Below are 21480 nucleotides of genomic sequence, written 5' to 3'. Positions count from 1 at the left end.
TGGCTTGCTAGTTGGTTGGCTGGCTACCATGGCATCAGCCACCGAAGTCCCTGAATTTCCTGTTTGTTTGCTTCCTCTTTCTCTCTGTCTCAAGTGTGTCTTCCCTGTTCATTCTTTCATCTTTTTTCTTGTGGTTCTGTTGCATCTTTTTATCATCCTGTCTCTTTTTCTCTATCTCTTAATCTCTTAATTACTGTCTTTTGCTTCTCACTCAAACTCCTGGTGGTCCGGTCTCGTGGCTGCACGGTGAAGGTCACGCTGGAACACATAATCGCCAATGAAAGACAAAAAAAAAAGAAAGAAAAAAGAAATCTGAAAGAATTTAACACCCCCCTCCCATCCTTCATTCCTCCCTCTCTCCATCAGCCCTCACCCCGTGTTTTATAAATCCAATCTTCTTTATGAAAATGTGTCCTTGCCTGACACCTTCCCTGACCACGCTGGATTTTTTGTATGGATTTAAAATTCTTGCGGTTCTTAAAGCATACTCTCTCCTCCTTCCTCCGCCATGATACAGTACTTAGCTCAGTTGCCGGGCAGAAACTGGTCATGAGCTTATCCTTGTTTACACGTCTCTATTTAATGTTGACCTCTGCTTTGGAGTTCTCTTGGAAGTTGTAATTATGTGTGGAAAGTGACTAAATAAATCCTGTACATCATTTTAAACACTACCAAGTTGGTGTTGATTGTCCCATGAAAGAATTTTACAACTTGCCCAATTCTTCTCCTTCTTCTTCTTCTTCTTCTTCTGCATCATCTTCCTCTTCTTCTGCTTCCTCTTCTTCTTCTGTGAGGTTTATTGGCACTTGGAAAACAACTGGTTTTGTTTCCAGTTGGCGACTCTCTACTTCTTCTACTCTGTTTATTACAGCCATGCCAAACATAGCCTTTATCACTGACTTCTGATGAAGTTATGCTTTGCAAAGTGTGGTTTATATGCACCACATTAGTTCATTAGTAAACCTAATCCTTTATTTTGCATCCTCACTGGTGACAGCATCATGAGACATTTTGTTTTTGGGTCGGTTTTGGCCTCGAGGATGAACTGATTCAACTTTGGTGGTCAAAGATCAAGGTCACAGTGATCTCATTTACGTTGCTTTTTGTGAATCTTGTATCTCAGGAAGGAAATTTTTTCAAGCTTGGTACAAACAACCACTTGGACTCAAGTCCAAGGTCAAGTCATTGTGACCTCACAAAATGCATTTTGGCCATAACCCAAGATTTCATACGCTAATTATGACAAAATTTCACACAAATGTCTTACAGGATGAAATGATGATGATGATGATGATGATGATGATGATGATGATGATGATGTGATGACATTTTATATCCAAAAGGTCAAAGGTCAGCTTCACTGTGTCATCATAATGTTCAGCTTTCTATCAGTGCTCTGTACTCCTCTGTTAAAATAGTCTGTAAGTGAAGACACTGGAAATTATTCACTGGAATCATAAACGTCAATGTAGTGATAAAAAACAAACACTTAATACCTTTTTTATTAAATTCTCTCAGTCTTCACTACATATTGTATGATTCTTGACATCTACATGGATGTAAACAACAACTTGACTGGCTGGTGGAGGCATACAAATCCAAGACGGTAATTCTAGTTATTTTTTGAGACATTTCTAAAAGTTTGCTTCAAATTCACTCAACAATTAGATGGAAACATGGCTTATAATAAAAGTGCTTGGCTGAAACCAACAACATTACGTCGATGCTGCTCTTTGCACCACTTTGTTTGCTACATAGTTGACCACTAGCACTGCCAGCCACAACAGAAAACAATAGAGAGGGAAACCAGGGTCTTTGTCTTATACTAGACAATCGCACAGGAGGTTTGAAAGCCAATGGTGTCACTGAGAGCGAGTTTGACTCATACAACAAACAGATCAGTAGTGTGAGATAGTGTATTTAAGTGCCAAGCATGGTTTATGGTCTTAGCAATTTGTTTGAATTTAGTGCTGTAGTTTTAGTTATTGATAACATACTTGTTACTACTAAATCATGATGTTATAACCCCCACCACCTGTCTATTAGACGTCCAGTTTTGCTCATTTATCATAATATGAATGTTTTTATCTTTGAACATTTGTAAAGAGACCAGTGATCACTGGTATGCCAATTACTGCATTAATTAAATTACAGTAATAATAACCTTCATATCTGCAGTAGGTTAACGATTAGCTGTGTAACATCTTTGTAACTGTTATTAACAGAAGCTTTAAAGAGTAGAAGAATGACGGACGACTAGTAGGTGTTAGAAACACGAGAGGAAGGGGGAAATGAGAGTGATGGTGGGGGATAGTTAGTCTTTGTGACTGTTTTTGGGGTGGAGGCTGGGAGGTCACCCGTCCACCCACCCAGCACCACCACCACTGCCCCCTCCCCTCCTCCGTCCTCCCTCCTGCCTTGGCTAGTCTCCATGTGCAGGGCTCAGGGCCTTGGGAATGAATGGCGCCCGGGCTCTGCTCTGTCTTTGAAGCCAGCCAGGAATGCGAGGCCTCTTTTTTTTTTTTTTCTCTCCCCTCTCTCTCTGTTGTTCAGGCGGCCGGCAGCACTAGCAGCTATCTGCGGCAGTGAAATATTCCCTCCGCTGCGCTCATTGTGCATCAGAGAGCCGGACGTCATCGGCTGGCCAATCAGTGGCTCCCGCTAGGCAGCCTCGGGTCTCGGTGGGGGGAGAAGGGACTCGCTAGAAGTCTTCCCTCTAATATCTAGCTCTCCTGGTTACTTGGTCCCTCTTTAGTGGAAGAAAGATGTTCTGAATGAGAAACAAGGACGGGAATCGTTCAGAAAAATCCTTATTTAAGTCGAAACTTAACGGAAACTATTTCTTTTTCAGATGGAAATCAGGAAGATCAGCGACTCAGATTCAAAGTTTGGGTGAGTTTTTTCTGTTTTTGTCTTGCTAACAGTGTTGCTCAAGTTGATGAATTTTCATTCAAACCAGTCTGCAAGTAGTCGATCTCTTGAGTAGTTCCCAGTCTGCCTTGTGACTGTTGATTCAACTTGTGTTGAGCTTTCCTGTTGTCATTGTTCACTTCTTCTCTTGTCTCTTGTTGTTGTGGTTTGCGTGTGAGGGTATTTGTCTGGGCCGGTCACCCTCTGCCTCACCCTCCCTCCCCTCCCTGCCTCCCTGCCTCTCTCCTCTCTGTACATTTTGTCACTGCCTGTCCCCTCCATCACTTCCACTTGAGCGCTCCCCTGTTTGGGAGCCTCTCTCTGTTCGCAGAGGGAAGAGGAGGGCTGCAAACCACACACACACACACACACACAGATGCACACACACAGACACACCACAGATCAGAAGGCCCTTCATAAACACATGGAATCCCCCTTAATACTGTAGTTTGAAAGGCTCTTGGGAGGTGGGTTTTGTGTGTATGCAAAACGACCACCTAGGATCATCTTTGATGCAGGTTTTTCAGCTCGGCCAGCAAACTTGGCAATACTGTGAAAATGTTGCTCATTGGAATTCATTATAAAGGAGTTTTCAGTTGTCCATCAAAGTTGCTAAGTGGTAATTTTTTGCAGTATTTTTATATTTATTGTTTAGGATAACTTTAAGCGGGTAAAAACACCAAATCAAATCAGCTGATTCATAGGGATGGGTACTGCACTTTGATACTTTTATGACACCAACCAAATTGCTCTACTGATTCATAATGTGGACAACATATCTTGCACTTCAGTCAGCGGTGCGGCCCAGTTTTCATACTGTAGTGTGAGAGTTGATTAACTGGTTGGTTTGTCTTTGTTTTATTGACCTTCTTGTCTGCATGACAGGTATGCAACTTCAACAGGTCATGGGAGAGAGAAGCCTGCATTTACTCTGTCATTAGAGGCAGCAGTAAAACTGAAACCTTTCATTAACTTGTACGGCCTGGTTTCTGTACTGAAGATGATTCTTGGGATAGCTGATGATGATAACAGGTTTCCTTGTGTCACAGAATTTCAGGAATGTTATCTCCTCAAGTTATTAAATTCTGTGTACCTTTACAGTGAATAAGGAAACTTGTGAAAAAAGTACTAAAGGATTTCGAAGAAACCCACCTTAATCTAGATCACCTAGCCAAGATTGAAGTTAATTGATGTCTGGTCATCAGTAGATTGGTCCCAGTCAAAACAAATGGAAAATAAGTAAAGTTTATTTAGCAGTAGCTTTTAAAACGTTTTGTCCACAAGCCAGAGACATTCAGTTTATTGTCATAGAAGAAGAAGAAGACCTAAGTGACTTACGGATGATATAAGGATGGAAGAGGTGAGAGATGCGTGCTGCAGCTGATTCAGTTTAAAAGGCCATATAATGCAGTAAGGCAATGTAATCAGCACAATCTGTAAAACCGTACAGCTCCTATCGCAGCATAATGGCCTTTAATGGTTTCCTGATAATGGTCTCAGTCATAGTGCTTGTGTAGTTAAGTAAAAGTTTAATCTCGCCCACAATTTAAGCAATTATTTGTCACGAAAAAGATAAAGCAAATGCTGATGCAAGAATAAGAGTAAAAGGTAGACAAGTCTTTACAGGTCGCAGTCCTGTATAACAATGCATTTTACTGTACATCTGTCACATTACTAATCCTCCCAGATTTCTATAGTTCCATATGGAATTCCTGACATTTTTTCATGTGTGTGCTGCAACGTGCACCGCCAACCTCAAGGCTCTTAATTAGAGGCCTTGTTGATGCAAAGCGGCAGACAGACTCCTTCAACAGGTGGTTAACTGTACTGACCTACAAAACCAAGCTGCAGTAAACTGTGTGAGCCAAGAAACCTCAAAACGACTCAGAACTGTATGCCTTGTACGCAAAATGCTGTTAATGTCTAACAAAACAAGGACTACAACCAGTGCTGTTTTTCATTATTGAATTATCTAAATATTTTCACAATTAATAATTATTAGTTAATCTTTTAGTCTATAAACTGTAAGACAAGTTTTGAAAAATTCAGAGTGATGTCTTTATATTGCCTCTTTTGGCCAACCAACAGTTCAAAACCCAGACTCTTCATTTTCCATCCTGAATGATAAAGAAAAGCAGCAAATCCTGCATTTAAGAAGTTTGACCCAGCAAATGTTTAACACTGTTGCTTGAAGAATGACTGAAACGAAAATAGTTGGCAGCTAATTTTCTTTCACTTGTCTTATCGATTAATTAACTAATCTTTGTAGCTAAAAACAAAACAAGAGAAAATGTCTTGGTATTTTCTGACATTTTACAAATCATTTAATCGATGATTGCAAAAAATAGTCAGCAGATCATAATCGTAAAGTTGGGCCTGTATTGTTCTACCTTGTTTGATTTCAAGGAGAAATCCCAAATGGATGAATAGTAAAATAACTCTATAGGGCTGCAATTAACGATTATTTTCAGTGTCCATTAATCTGTTGATTATTTTCTTGCTTAGTTGTTGTCAGTGATTATTGAATCATTGGAAACTTATTGATTAATCATTGCAGCTCTTAAACTTTATACAGCACCTTTCAAAATAAATATCAAATGTAAGTACTTTTGGAGACAGAATTAGGACAGTTAAATGGTTTTCCCCTGTGTGCTGCCATGTACCAGCACCTCCACCACCCTGCTGTTTTGGCATGAAGAGTTTTCTGCTGTGAAAAAGAAAAATTAACATTTTTTCAGTCATGGGGTATATGATTTGTCTTTACAACTTAATAACAGATGGAGCAACATTTCTCACAAGAGGAATTTGACCTAGAAATGCCAGGCAAAGATTTATCAGTGGATACTCACAGTTACTATTTTCTGGCATCTTAATATTATTGGAGCAGAAAGCACCCTGCAGAAATAGCCCCTTTGGAGAGTTTTCATCCACGCATACAGCAAAAGTGAAGTATGGAGATGTTTTGCTTTGATATGGTGGTGTGAGCTGTGCGTGCCATTAACCTAGTGGATTTGCCAAGCTGGTAATCTGACACAAACAGGTGTGTTTGTGTTAAATTGTCATGCTGTTGCAAAGCAGTCAAAAGAGCCATGCAGTGGGATGTTTGTCAAGACTACATCACGTGATGTACTGACAGTCACAAAGGGTTGATTAATCTGTCAGTCATTTCTCAATTACTTGATTAGTTGTTTTTGTCTATATAATGTTGATCACTGTCTCCTAAAGCCCAAGGTGACGTCCTCAGATGTCTTGTTTTGTCCACAACCCAAAGATATTCACTGTCATTAAGGAGGAAGGAAACCTGAAAATATTTACTTTAGAAGCTAAAGTAAGAGAATTTGGACATCTTTTCTCAAAAAATGACTCAAAACTTGATTGTCAAACTAGTTGGCAACTAATCAGTTAATTGATAAATTGTTGCAGCTCATGCTTGAACACATATTTTGTGTTACCATTTCATTCTTGAGCAGTCATTTGCCACAGATGTATATCTGGAGTTCTAAGTCAGGACTTCAGGCTGATAACCAGACTGTGTTTTTATTTTCTCCCCCAGGAGCTACTGAGCAGACCCTTTCAAGAGGCTTTGAACAAACACAAAAAGGAGGCCGGAAAATGACCTAATTAGCGACAAGCGTGACGGACAACCTGGTGCAGTTGTGTTGGTGGTAATTTCCCCAGTTTCACCCGCAAGGAATACACATGCATCAGCGCACATACTCGCACAACACATCAACAAACCCTGCCCTTCCCTTCCTGCCATCCGCCCCAGTCCTCCATGGATTCCTACAACTTCCACTTTGAGAGAATGAGCAACGTGGACCTGCATCCTCTGAGCCTGCCCGTCAGCCGGCTCTCCCCAGCCAAGTCCAACAGCAGCATCGCCGACCAACTCGCCCATCATCAACACGGCAAAGGAGACTCTGCCTACAGCTCCTTCTCCGGCGGGTCCACTGCCCCAGACTACCCATCTCCCTTCCTCCCAGACGACCTACAGTCCAGTTCCTTCAGCCACTATGCTGATCTTAAGTATGTAAAGTCCATTTACAATCCGACACAGGTTCTACAGTCTGACGCAAAAACCATGGACCAGCTCTATCGCTCTGTGGAAGCTATCTCACAGCAGTACCGCAACAATACTAACCTAAAAGTAAACCACCACAATGGCAATGACAATTTCCACACCAACAACAAAGCGCTTTCTAAACAAGAGGTGCCTTCAGGGGCTCCAGCCCAAGGTGTCCGTCCTCCTCCAGTCCCAGCACGCCTGGATAGTTTCATAGCCACGAAAAACTTGGAGAACAGCAGGGTCCACCGCCATGGTGCTGAGCCTCAACAGCAGCCCAGACCTAACAATCGACTCCAGGGTCTGAATACCTCAAGACTTGAAACGGCTAACCTAGATACAAACTTCAATTCTGACCCTGTATACTCAGTTTGGAGGGGCTCTCAACAGCCACAGGCCCAACAGCCACCAAGCTACCGCCCCCACCTCCAGCCTCATGATCAGACCAGGGTCCCGTTGAACCCTGAATACCTTTTCATCACGGATAACAAAGCTGCCTCTGAGCAGCAGAAGTCAACAAACATCTTAAGCCGATCACCTCCCCGAGGCACAAGCCAGCCTGAGCACCTGAAACCCAGACAGCCCTCGAGCAGCGGTGCGTGTAATGGAGACCATCACACCAACAAGCCCAGTGGTAGCAGTAGCCATTTTGAGAGTCAGCGCAAAAGGGCACACTCAGCTCATGATTGGGTTGGTCCAGAGCCAACCCGAGCCGCCAGCCCCTGGAATGCCAGTCAGAGTTTTATCAACAGCAGCATCCAGCATAAAGGTCAGTTCTACTTTGTCACGGGAGTGTGTAAGCTGTCTGAATCTGGAATGAGGACACACTCTGTATCTGTGTGCGGGTCTGAGACTGGCAGTGAGAGCTCAAACCAGCTCAGAGAGAAAGAAAGATGTCATAGCACAATGGATAATTTGTTTAAACCTCTGCAAGATGAGAGAGAGCTATTCACTGCTGTGCCCCAGGGCATGGACCTGTCCTCCAGGAGCCAGGATCAAGAGAATCGCAGACTATCCCTCACATCGATGCAGTCCTCTCGAAGTTTTGACGCCTTAGAAGAAATTGATATGATGCAAAGTCGAGATATTGGCCGCCACACTGCCAACAACCCTATATTCTACTGCGGACCTGAAAGAAACTGCACACAAACGAAGGAGATAATCAGTGAACAGCCCAACAAGAGAGAGGAGCAGGCAAAGAGAGGGAAACGGCAGCCCTTGGGGGATGTAGCCAGCGAGAGGATAAACAAAGAGACGACCCCACTTCTGTACCACCTCACTGGAGCCAACAGGGCAGCATTACAGCCTAAAAAGAATCCAGATTTCAGTGCAAAAGGCAAGGAAGCAATCCTAAACAAACCTGGTCACGGAGATGATAAAGAGAGGCCTCTAAAAAGTGACACAACCCAGAACGATAGAGGGGAAGCCTGTAACACCTTGGACGACTCCTTTAAAAAGTACTACAAAGAGAAATTGAAGGATGCCCAGACTAAAGTCCTGAGGGAGACATCTTTTAAAAGGAGGGACCTGCAGCTGTCATGGCCGCACCGCATCAGGCAGAAGACTGAGCTGAGGCCAACAGTGATTCACGCTTTCTCCTCATCACAGGACTCTGAGACGTCCACAGACACACTCACTCCCTCTGTGACCTCTGAGGAGACAGAGAAAGGAAGCATTAAAGAGGAAGTTGGGGAGAATCAGAGGGAGGTGGACAAAGAGACAGAAAAAGAGAACGGGAGACCAGCAAATATGGCACAGCCCCAGGTATCACGCATAGGAGGCAGGAAGCGATTGACCCCAGAGCAGAAGAAGATGTGCTACTCCGAACCGGAGAAACTCAACCAGCTTGGTGGTGGTGCTCCCATCCACTCTGCTTGCCGCTCATTTGGTAATGAAAGTGACAACCTGTTTGCAGTTGAATGTGAGGGAGAGGAACGTGTGCAGCAAGGAGAGCAGGGGCTGGTTGCATCACGGAGAAAGATGTTTGAGACAAGAGGCAGAGCACTTTCAGCCTCCAGCGCTTCAAAGACAAACTTAAAACATCTGCAGCACAAGGCCCTGGTGGAGTACATGGAGCGTAAGACAGGTCAGAAAGTGGCTGAGCCACAGCAGCCAGCGCCTCAGGTACCACCTTCATCCAGACAGAGACACTCTCTGGGGGAGAAACCGTTCGACTGGGGTCCCAGGCCGCTATCAGCAAATCCTGAAGGAAAAAACAACAAGAAGAAGCTCCACAGACCACACTCTGCAGGCCGCATCCTTGACTCCTCCACCAGCTCCATCAGGTAAGAAAAGACAAGCAGAAAGCAAGAAATTTGATTGATGTTTTTGTTGTTGTATGGATCAAAGATTTTAAGTACTCTGTGTTAATTTTATGCAACTTTTTTTTACAGGTATGCCCAGTTCTTCTCAGCTCAGTCTTGTTCAGGCCAGTATGCTGGACAGTCGAATAAACCCAGATGGAGGGAGAGCCAAGGTCCATCTCAGGGGAAGTCTGCCTCAGTGGAGAGTCTCTTGGACCAGCCAGAACCACCTAATTTTTTCAGGAACAGATCCACATCCACACCACATGCACTTGAGGTAAGTCGGATCAAACAGAGATACTAACTATACTTTAGAACATATATCTGTGACAATAATATGTTGCCTGACCAACTAATTGTCTTCTGTTAACAGGTGTGTAACAATGTATCACAGGAATAAAAATACCATAATGGACTTTGACAATATCTAGTGTGATATAACATGATTAATTGTTTTTATTTTATAAATTAATTAATAATTATTATATAAAAGGACTTGTACTGACTGCTACATTGCTTTTGTTTTGCAATTATACATATATAATTCATTGCAAAAGACAATCCCTGCCAATTTCTTGCACATAACCGGCCGTGGAGGCTCATTTTATTTTGTTTTGTTAGAGAAGGAAAGCAAAAGTCCTTTAAGTTAAAAGGACAAACTCATTTTATATAATGAAAAAATGTACATGTCAGATTTATCATTTCATAAAAGATGCTTCTAAGGAGGATGCTTTTAATGTTCACATCCTGCGCTGTCACGAGCACAAGCCTCTCCTCCATGAGTAGATGCACACTTTTTTCTGATGATGATTTTTGGAAAGAATCATTGCTATTGAGTTTTCCCATTTTTTTTGTGAGTGCCGTCTTGTGCCATTATATTGGCGAGAAGGCAGACATCTCTACGGCAGATATTGCCAAAACTCAGTAACTCACATCAAAACTATTTAAATAAAGAGCACTACAGGCCAGTGAAAAAATATGTGTTTTTTATTTTAGGGTGAACTGATAAAATACATAATTAAAATACATCTGGCTATTTCTGTAGTATTTCACACTTTTAAACATATTAAATTTAGACAAATACATTCAAGGGTGTACTGGTTCAAATGTAATTCCTCTGTTGCTTTTTGGTTGTTCTGCAGGCACATGACTTTGAAAAGGATCCATTACCAGTTAATACTATGGAAACCTCGAGGTATGTACCAGCACTGCAGACAAATTGGGACATTTTTATTGGTTTTAGGTCAGGAGAGTATTAGGTCAGTGATGTGTGCGCTGTGGCACAGACGATAAATCTCCTCTTGATTCATTGTGGCACTGGAAAGTCAACACCCACCTGCTCCAGCAAACCAGCATTCCTTCTAAAAGATTTATGCACAGACCGTAAAAGAGGAATCATTGACTGAGCCATTTTCAAAGAGCTGGCCTATTTCTCAAAACTGCACTGTGGTTTGTTGGAATATCAAATTATTGCTGCCAGTCCTGAGGTAAAATTTTCCAGAGCCCTTGTATAATGCATTTGTGTATGCCTTTGAATTCTTCCACTCTTGTTTTTTTTTTGGGGGGGGGGCAGGAGATCCTTAGGGGGAGATCCAGCAGCTCAGCAATATAGGCCATAGAAGTTGTATACATCATCTAAAAGCTGGGAACCTGAAGATACAACTTACAACTTAATTGAGATTTTGAAATTTAAACGTTAAAAATGATAATTGAAGTATATCATTATGTCCTATGAGGATTGTCTGGGTTAATGCCATTTATTGCACCGATTTGACATGAGAATTGCCTTAAATGGTCCAAAATCCCTCCAGAGTACTAAATTAAGACACCAAAACCTCATGGAACACCATAAAAAAAATCATGCTGTGATTTGGTTTAAAAACACTTAAGTGGTCTCAGGTTTCCAGTCAGACCCAATTTATGATTTTCAAAGACAGTTCAGGGACGCCAGTATACAGAAATATGCAAATAGAATAGATGGAAATTACATGTGTATACTGCATGCAAAAAAGGCATGCTCTTTGTCCAAAACTCTTGAGTACCAGAGTCAAGGGCATGCCAGTTTTTGCCTTGCTCAAACTTAGCCTAACTTTGGAGCTTTAATCAGCCAACTTCCTGACATGTTAGCGTGATGGGTGGGTGGTACCAATGGATTCCTTAGGGCTTCTTGATTAATATGATACTATTTGAACTGGCTTTACAGCCTTTGTAAGAGCATAATGTTGCCCAGGGATGTGGAGTTGAAGAGGTGAAAGAAACTGCATATGAAAATGTGACACCTAAAAGTGTTGATTTAATAGTTTTTGTTTTGATTTGAAGCCCACAAATTTCTGTTCTAAAATATTTGTAAGTTTGTATGAATCAAAGACATATGCTATGTATTTAAACGCTGCGTGTCAATGTCAGTCCCCAGAAAAATGCCACTGAGGACTTCTTAACAAAGCCAGCTCCTGAGGGCCAGCAGCGTGTCCGTGTGGTCGCACAGAGGGGAAAGTCCATGGAAGAGCTCGGGGCATCAAAGTTAACAAGACCGTCAGCCCTGAGTAAAAGTTCTGAGCAGCTGGATCAACTGGGGAGGTATTCTACTGGAGCAGGAGGACCAGACAGAGACAAGAGGAGTGTCTCATTCTTCGCTGAAGCCAGAGAAGCCCAGGGGCAGGATAGAGGGAGGAAGAAACAACATGTAACAGAGCACGCAGCAAAAGAACGAGAGATCATCGGTCAGAAGAATACTCAGGGACAGATGCAAAACCAAACCCAGAAAAGGTCTCTGTTGAAGCAGAACTCAGAACCAGCGGAGGATGTCACAGCAGGAACAAGGAACTCAAGTAGATCCACCTCTCCATCCTCTTCCTCCTCCTCCTCTCGGGCCCGGGTTCACTCTGGACCTCCTGGATGTCACGGCCCTGTCGCAGATGTGCTCAGGTCCAGCAGGCCGCCCAGTGAGACTTCATCTAACCCACCATCCCCCAGAGGTCAAGAGACCGGCGAGAGGGAGATCAAATCCACCTCGTCCACCCCCACCCAGACAAAGCTGCCTTGTGAAAACAGGCCGAGCTCCAGGTAATATTAGAGTCTGGACCAGTGTAGTGTTTGTTTTCTATGTGAAATTATTTGACTAATGGAACATGCCACACCAGTTTCTGCCACAACTTTCTGACATTCATTGTATCGTCATCATTTAAATACAGCTGTGTTTGAAATCACATACTAACACACGACCTGTTTCATACTCAGTCAGTATGTACTTGTTATGGCCTACTTAATGAAGTATGCCATTAATAGCAGACTGTTCACATTGACAAGTGTTCAACCAGTATGCCTTCTCTGCATCACAACATTATCAGTCCATCCTACCATTATATATGAAAATGGTACATCACAAATATAAACCAGTATTACCTCTTCCACTCAGAGTCACATTTTCCAGTATTATGGTAAGGCAGGTTAAATAAAAAGGTGGCAGTAAAGGCTTTTGTTTGTGGTGCATAAGATTAAATCAGACATGTATGGGGAATTTAGCAGCTACCGTCGGTATTCTTTACAGAGGAGCAGAAGAGGGGGCTGCCGAAGTAACCCTCTGCTTTGAAGGTATTTAAACTGGTAAAAGAGGACTGGATTGGTTATCATCTAAGGCAGAGTCATAAGGATAATTGCATGAGAGATCATTTCTTTATTTTATAACCTTAAAGGTAATAATCCATCTGTACATCATGTTTATTACAGTGTAGTTTCCAAATAAAGGCTTAAACAAGGGTAATAGACATACCAGATACATATTAACATGAGAAACAATACTATAGCATTGCCTACAGCACGTGAATGTCATGCCTGATTAAAGTTATGCTAGAACCTCTGAACACAATAACAATTACAATCTCATAAAAACATGGATTTTGCTATCACCACAGACATAAATTTATGTGTGTGCACATTATGACTATTTGATCCAGGAGAGGTTTAGCTTGCCTCTGGTTTTTCCCAGTGGTCACTCACAGTATTGCAGTGAAAAATCCCCCTGTAGCCCAAAAAGCATTTTTCCCCCATGAGCCACTATTATAAAAGAGACGTCTGTAAAACAGTTGACAGGACACCTCAAACTGCTGACAAGGTTCATTATGACTCCTTCTTTTTGTATGAATTTTTCTAGAACTGAAAAAAGCCTTTTAAAAATTGGTGGTGTCATTACAATTTCAAGGCTGAGCAGGAACTTGCAGGTGGGCATTGTCTTTGTGTAGTTATAATACATTATGACTGTAATGCACTACATGCTTACATCTGACCGATGATTATTTTCATTATCGATTAATCTGACACTTAATTTCATGATTAGTCATCAAGTTTATAAAATGTCAAAAAATTGGAAAAATGCTCACAACAATTTCCAGGAGCCCAAAGTGGCATCAAATAGCTTCTTTTGTCCAACTAACAGTCCAGAACCCAAAGACTCCTTGATTACTATCATTAATAAGAAAGAAAAGCAGCAAATCCTTAGATTTAAGAAGCTAGAACCAGAAAATCTTGCTTTGCCTGAAAATTGACAATGACGATTGATCGATTCTCAAAACTGTTGTCAGCTCTTTTTTTTTTTTTTCAATCGACCAATTATTGTGGCTTTAAATTTGACACCATACGTGAATAGTATGGATAGTGTGTCAGTAAGCGATTCTGAACACAGCCTGTATCACCATTCAACAATTAACTTGACTAAAACAAACTCTAAGAGGTGTTTGTGTTTTATTCTTAACCATAATTTTTATTCACTTCCAGTAGAATCAGGACTTCTCCTTCTGTGACTGGATCAGAGAGGGAGCAGTCGGTGGATGAACCCAGCGATGACATCCTGCCCTCTGATTCAAACCATGAAGTGTCTCTGAGCTGCGGCGTCACCACAGATCCATCGCTGTGGATTCTCCCTCCTGAAGATGAGATCAAAGAGGAAGCTGAGACCTCTCAGGTGCTGATAGACAACGTTTTTGATGACGAGTCCACCGGCTCGGCCCCTCTGGCACAGACGAGTGAAGCGTCTGTGTCTCCCTGCACATCCGTCTCCGATGCAGATGTCAGTCAGCAGGTGGACGAGGAGAAAACTCCAGAAACAGAAGAGGAGAAGAAGTCAGGAGAAAACCAGGAGATGGAGGAAAGGGGGGCACCAGAGGGACAGACGGAGAACCTGGAGAGGCCCATGGAGAGACCTCAGTGGGAGGAGCTTGTTGAAGCAGTGGTCAAGGCTGACCAGTCACTGGCCAGAGTGCTCTACCCACTGGCCAATCGTAAGACGGCACTGATGCTAATGGAGCAGCTGCTGTCAGAGGACACGCTGCTAATGGAAGAGCACTACAAGAAGAAGCAGGAGCAAAAAGGAGCCACAGAAAGGTGAATGTCAATGTCCTCAAACGGTTGCACAATACTCATTAAGTTTTCTCCTTAAGTATGACATGTAAGGCTTCAATTCTCCTCAGCTGACAGATTTACCTCAGTGTGTTGTATATAATCCTGTAAAAGTTTTCCTAAGTTAAGGAAAGACCTTAAAAAAATGAATTTTTAACAGAATGTCCTCTGTACAGTTTTTATTTACACCCAGAAAACTCAGCGATGTTGCTGTGAAGAGTCAGTCAGAGGTACCTTGCTAAGGTCTTTTTTGCGATGGCTTAACTAACTTCAATGGATTCCTCAATTCGTCTTGTGCAGTCAGATTTATTTAAAGGAAACCTTTAAGGAAAATAGTCATGGATAAAAATAGTCATGAATAAAGTCACACTAGTTTCCACTGACCTAGAATTGACATTTTTCTGGTTTATAGTGTTTTTACAGTGCAGGTGAGGACGAGTTAATTAGGATTCCTAGTTTAATGTTTCTCTACGACACTTGATACTGGTTTTTAATGGCCAAAGAACTGAGCTCCACCAGTGCTGTGTTACCTTTTGTTGCATCACATGCTCAGACACACCTGGCTATCTGCTTTCTGCTGTACTTGCACTCAGGTTTCTGCTGGTGTAAGCACACTTCAGATACAGAGAGAATGTGCAGTTGCATTTCAGTGTTTTGTAATATGTAAATAACAGTGGCACTTTGCTCTGATTATAGTCCATGTGTAGATGTGAGATGTGGCACAGTTGCAGTATTGTGATGACAGGAATCATTGCAAGAAATTGAGCTTGATCTAAACCCATGTTTCTTTTTTCTAGTGCTGAAACAGTCGAAGGGGCTGAACCTTCTCCTTGTCCTTCTGCTCCTGACAGCCTTAAACCTCAGTGTGCAGACCTGCAGAGCAAAGCTGACATCACTGAGAAGAAGGTAATTATTAATTTATGTCAAATAGTGGGTGGTTTTTCCTCTCACATCACAAGTCATGTGCATATTTAACCATTTTAAACAATGAAATCTTTTACTTAATTGACCAATCCGAAGAAACGCCCTCCCTCTGGTGACTGTTGCTATGTTGGTTTAATTCAGCAGTATGACATCTTAACCAGTGATACTCAACTTGCAGCAACCCCGATAAGGTGCAGGAGGCCCTTGACCACTTTCTAATTCACAATCGAAATAAATTCACCCTGTATTTCACAGGAAGAAGTGACAGATATGCTTTGTATGACGCGACAGGTGAGGCTGTTAGTGACAGAGACGGCTGATCTTTGTGTGACGGCCTTTCAGGCTCTGCAGAGTGCAGCAGGATCAGACTGTGAGCTGTGCAGTGGAAGAGCAGCAAAAGTTACACAGAAATTAGGATAATTCTTTTTGATATATACTTTTTATTTATTGGCATATTTCCGCCATTCATGTACTTTGTTCGCTGTGCTGCAAACTCAATATCATTGTGCAGTATCAGTTATATCAAGACAAAGAACATGAAGAAATATAAGCATCCTATATAGGTTCAATATCAATATTTTTTTAAGTGAAAAAAAGAAAAGAAAAGAAGAAGAAAGAGAAAACAAACACAGTAGTAGTAGTAGAAAAATATAATAAAATAATAATAATAAACGTTATAACAGCAACATTACAAAATATTATTATCATTATTAGTACCTTTATCACTGTGATAACCATCGTCACTAATAATAATAACAACAATAATAACTATAACAACAATTACAATAATGATAATAAAAAATGTCAGAAAATGCTGCTTTAGTCTCAAATATGGAGTTTTCCTGCTTTCCTTTTATTATCACATTAAACTGATTATGTTTGGGTTTCAGACTGACAAAACAAGATGTTTAACAACATCAGCTTGGACATTTTTCACTATTTCCTGACATTTAATGACATTACAGCCCTAGATTGAACATGACAGTCTTGAACTTAAGTCTGTGTTATTTGATAACCGCTTATAAAAACAATTTGTACAGGAAAAAACTGACTTCTGGCAAGTAGATTTCTGCTCCATTTACCCAACCATTGAAAAAAAAAAAAACATTAGCGTTGAACCCTGTTGTGTTGCTTTTTAAACAGGAACTGTGCTGGTGATTTCCTATTGATATCATCTCAGTGCTATTTGGCCTTAAGTGGACTCATTTCAGACTGAGATAGTTGTGTTTCTCTTATCACATGATGTACTGTCTACCTCTTATCAGTTTCTCCCACTTGCCTAATGTTTGGCTTAGCGCACAGCCTCCCCCTCCTCCTGACTGCCTTCCACATTCACCCCTGATACTGTGCACTTTTATCCATGATCCTATGACAGCAAATATGAAATAAATTTTTTTAATGGTTCATCTGCAAGCTAACATTATGTGGTCCACATTTTTTTGCGTTTGGCCCTGTTTCAGCGTGCGTCATTACCCAAAATCTCTCACACACCACCTGCTCTGCTTTAATCAACAGCGCCTGTTAGTGTCTTATATTGAGGCGCGTCTGCGCTCACTGGAGGAGATGCGTGGTCCCCTCCAGACAGAGATTCAGGAGAACGTAGCCCACGGGCAGGCCCTGGAGGCGCTGGTCCGTGAGCGCTGTCAGCCCGTGGAGCTGGAGAGGTACAACCTGTTCATAGGAGACCTGGAGAGGGTGGTCAGCCTGCTGCTGTGCCTCTCTGCTCGGCTCGCCAGGGTGCAGAACGCCCTGAGCACCGTGGACCAATACACAGACGCTGAGGAGAAGGTGAGGAACCAAAACTTTTCTCTTCCTTCTTTCTTTCTGAAATGAGTGTTTTGAGGTTCTGAGTAGGGCTGCTGCACCTAACTTAAAACAATTAATCTAACAATCATATTTTGATTTGATGACAAATTTATTGATTATTTTTAACTTATTTTTATTTTATTACTCAATAAATATAACAATTCATTTACCCCAAATAAATATCAATGATAACCTTTATTTGTCAGGTGCCTGAAAACAAATAGACCTATAATTGACAAGAATTGCTGTGATACGTATTAATTTAATCACTGTGTCATTTTCTTTCCCTTAACTATACTTTCATTACCAAAGACAACCCATGTCAGGTTTTTGCACACTTAAGTAATGGCTGGTTACATTTATTTTATTTTATTTTAATTTAATGTAAGTAGGAAAGTAAAAACACGTAAAGTTAAAAAGGAAAAACAGATTTCATACAAATAAAAAATGCTGTGCACATCAAATTTATTATTTAATAAAGGACATTTTTTCAAGTCACATTTTTTTCTTTGTTTTTAATATCATGATAAATATCATATTGTATTTAAAAACTTTCCCTGGATGAGTAATTTATTGCAGTTAAAGATTTAATGCTGTATTCTTTTATTGAAGCTGCAAAATGATCTAATGCTGGAACACTTGCCAGCAGGGACTGAAAACTTGTTAGTGCTTTTAATGATCTGAAAGCCGGTATTTCTCCAGGTAAAGAGAGAAACCTTTTTTAATGCAAGAAATAACCAAATTAGCATAATCATTTTCACAAACATCCTTTTCTTGCCTTTTGTTTGTCTTTTGGATTTTCTGTCTGACTCATGTAACTATTCACATCTTACATCACACAAGTAAGTAAAGCTGCATTATGAAACATTTTCACATTAAAACGTCTCAGAGAAACTCAGAGAAATCCGTAATTTATTCCATGTAACAGGGCAATTCCTCCTAACAACTAGTTGCTATAACTTCTTGGAAAATGCGGCGGATACACCAAAGAGTGAAGAAGGAAGTATGGGGATGTGATTAAATGTAATGTGAATAAAACTTTAATATCGCTTCGTTCACGAACATGATTTCATATCAAATTTTCATCGACAATGATGGTTGTTTAACAATGAAAACGAACGAAAAGTATTCCACACTTCTTCACGACATCATCATATCATGCATTTCATTTTTGTATGTAATGAAAAACGACATGCAAAAACTTCAGGATGAATAATTAACTGCTGCTGACTTCTGCAACTGTAGAGGGATGTTGTTAATGCAGCAAATAACAAAATTAACATAATGCATGTGTAATTATTCACATTTCACATCACGCAAAAGCAGGGAGCAAACAATGACTCACTGTCCATCTGTTTTCTGCTCAGTAGAGAGCACTAATATTATGCATGAATCTACTGTATGCTATTGTTCGGATTTCTGGGGTTGAAGGTCAACTGAATCGGTTAAATAAGATGTGATAAAAATCTACTGATGCACCATCATGTGCGCTGTGTCATGATACAGTTTGCCCTCTTTTCCCCCTGAAGCTGTTTACATATACACGCTAGTAAATGTGAGTAAAAGCATACTGCTAGCGACTGCTGGGGGGGGGCGGGGGGTAAGGTCATGTGACTTCACAGATCTCATGATTCATTGCAGCTCATTTGGAGCTTCAGGCGTAAAGACGGCCATGAGCGTTAGAAGTGTGCGGCTGCTCCCATGCCCTCAGCTATACTCTCTCGTTCTGTTTGCTTTAGAACAACAAACATGCCACTTGAAGCCAAAAGTTGAAGGGCGACATAAATGGAGTCAAGGTTTCTCACTGTGTGGAATGCAGAAAATGCCGTTTATCTGTGTTTAATGGCCAATTTTTAGCTTATCTGTGTTTGAGCCGAACGCATTATCGGACACTTAAAGATTATTTTTGATATACTGCAGCTTGATAGGACTGCACTTTCTGATCATGCTGCATCTGAAGTAGCTCTATTAAAATATATTTATTGTCAGTCCTTTAGGCCTTTATGACAAATATATTTTGATTCCTTTAATTGTGAAGTAGAGCCATGAATTTGGTCTCAAACATTATCATGAGTTCATGAGTAGTGTCACAGGATCTGACTTGAGCTCTGTGCTTTTCTTTGTTATCCCCTCTGAATATCTTGTTTCATTGTGTTTTCAGCATCAATTTATGTTTGCATGGATGCATTAGATTTCTAGATTTACCCCTTGAAAGGGCTCCTTGTTAGTTTGTCTATCTGCAGAAAGCTCTGGCCAGAACGCGCAGCATACTGAGGGCTTGTTAGAGGCTCATTTGTTTTCTTGCTGTTATCAGCAACACTGGTATTTACACTGACTCACCGAAACTCCAGCCTGGTTTCGATGACATTTGTATCTACCCTGCCCTCTGTTGACATAAGGAAACACTGCACCTCCTGTCCTGAAACATGATCACGCCACTTTCACAGCTCTCCTATTGCATCGGCCGACATATTAGCTTTCAATTAAACAAATGTATAATCCAAAATATGACACTTGGGGGTAAAAAACTCAAGCGTTTTCGGTAGTCTTCCTAAATTCTGCATTTGTATGATTTTCATTCATTTCACATGCACAAAATGTGTCTTGGCATTATTTTGTTGAAATAAGCTGGGACATCTCTGAAAAAGATTAATGGGATCTTCACATATGTGCAAGTTACCCATGCCATGGACACCATCACAGCCCCATACAATCACAACAATCTGGATGGTCCTTTCCCTTTTCAGCCTAGAGGACACGATGTCCATGATTTCCAATTGCATGTTGAGAAACATTGTTCCTAAACTTTTTGACTGTTTGCCCATGCAGTTTTTCACAAATTGGTGCACCTTTCCCCATCCTTGCTGGTGAATGGCTGAGCTTTTCGAGGATGCCTCTTTCGTATCCAATCGTGACACTATCAACTGTTAGCAGTTAGCATGTTTACCTGTTGGATGTCCTAAACGGGTGTTTTTTTGAGCAGTCTTTTGTTGTCCTTGTCCCAACTTTTTTGGACTGTGTTGCAGCCATCAAATTCAGAATGAATGTATATTTACAAAAAACAATGAAGCTTATCAGTTTGCACATTAAATATCTTGTCTTTGTGCTGTATTCAGTTGAATATGAGTGGAAAAGGATTTGCAAATCATTGCATTCTGTTTTTATTTACATTTTACACAACATCCCAACTTTTATTGAGTTTGTTGAGTTGTAAGATAGAGAGGAAACTTAACCTTTTAAATATATCAGATATAATTTATCTTCTTTTTACTCTCTGCACTCAGCAATCTCTGGACAGTCGCCACCGTCTGCTGTGCAAACAGAGGGAGGACGCCAAAGATCTGAAGGATAACCTGGACCGCAGAGAGAACATGGTCTCCACTTTCCTGTCTCGTCAGCTGTCCGCCGAGCAGCTGCAGGACTACCGGCGCTTCGTCCAGACCAAGGCCTCGCTGCTCATCCGGCAGAAGGACCTGGAGGAGAAGCAGAGGCTGGGAGAGGAGCAGCTGGAGGCCCTCAACAACAGCCTGAACCTGTGAAGGGAGGAGGAGCAACAAAAACGCTGATCGCTCCCTTTCTTTCTCTCTTTCATGACTTGCCTTGAAGGAGAATGTTTAAGAAAGACACATAGAGAGGATTTGTCTGTACACTTTTAGCCACATAGACACAGGAGACTTGGATTATAAGTGATCCAGCTGGAATCTCCAACCCTTTGCCCCTGTCAGGACTTTGTTTTGTCCTTTAAAAAAGTTTGACAGGACTACTGGGTTCATGAGATGAGCAATAAAGACGGTTAAGCCTTTCTGTCATTTACCAAGGGTGCCCAGGACGCTCACTCACCCACTCTCCGCCCATTGTCAGTGTGCAAGATCTGCAATGTGCATCTGAAGATTTTCCCCGACATGTTGTACGTGTTTCCATTGACTCTGAACAGACGACTGAACTGTTTTTCTGTGTGCCTTGATGTTGGTGTTGCTGTTTTTCCATTAGAGCTGCTGCTGGGTGGAAACTTTGCGTCCCCTGTTAGCAATTCAGCAACTGTCCTTCACTTTTCGTTAAAGGGAAAGTTCAGATTTTTGGGGG

At 41.4% G+C, this 21480-nt stretch overlaps 1 protein-coding gene across 1 annotated transcript; it reads left to right on the top strand.

Moving 5' to 3' along the window:
- Positions 1-2286: 2286 nt before the first annotated feature.
- Positions 2287-21210, top strand: shroom1 (shroom family member 1). Its single transcript, XM_084729853.1, has 9 exons — positions 2287-2892; positions 6464-9258; positions 9367-9553; positions 10419-10471; positions 11683-12339; positions 14047-14652; positions 15465-15573; positions 17107-17379; positions 20682-21210. Exons 2-9 carry the CDS (start codon positions 6686-6688, stop codon positions 20934-20936), a joined length of 4713 nt encoding a protein of 1570 aa, XP_084585979.1. The 5' UTR covers positions 2287-2892; positions 6464-6685; the 3' UTR covers positions 20937-21210.
- The last annotated feature ends 270 nt before the right edge of the window (positions 21211-21480 follow it).

Source organism: Lutjanus erythropterus, chromosome 11 (assembly GCF_056507025.1).
Source record: "Lutjanus erythropterus isolate fLutEry1 chromosome 11, fLutEry1.hap2, whole genome shotgun sequence".
In the NCBI taxonomy this organism is placed as follows: domain Eukaryota; kingdom Metazoa; phylum Chordata; class Actinopteri; order Lutjaniformes; family Lutjanidae; genus Lutjanus; species Lutjanus erythropterus.
The sequence above is the reverse complement of the archived record's forward strand: the minus strand, read 5'-3'. Positions and strand labels throughout refer to the sequence as shown.

Bases quoted from the DNA above. Each gene is read 5' to 3' on its own strand.
- shroom1 (XM_084729853.1), top strand. From the start codon at position 6,686: ATGGATTCCTACAACTTCCACTTTGAGAGAATGAGCAACGTGGACCTG. The intron at 15,574-17,106 runs GTAATTATTAAT...TTTAATCAACAG, and splicing joins CTGACATCACTGAGAAGAAG to CGCCTGTTAGTGTCTTATAT. The intron at 17,380-20,681 runs GTGAGGAACCAA...CTCTGCACTCAG, and splicing joins ACACAGACGCTGAGGAGAAG to CAATCTCTGGACAGTCGCCA.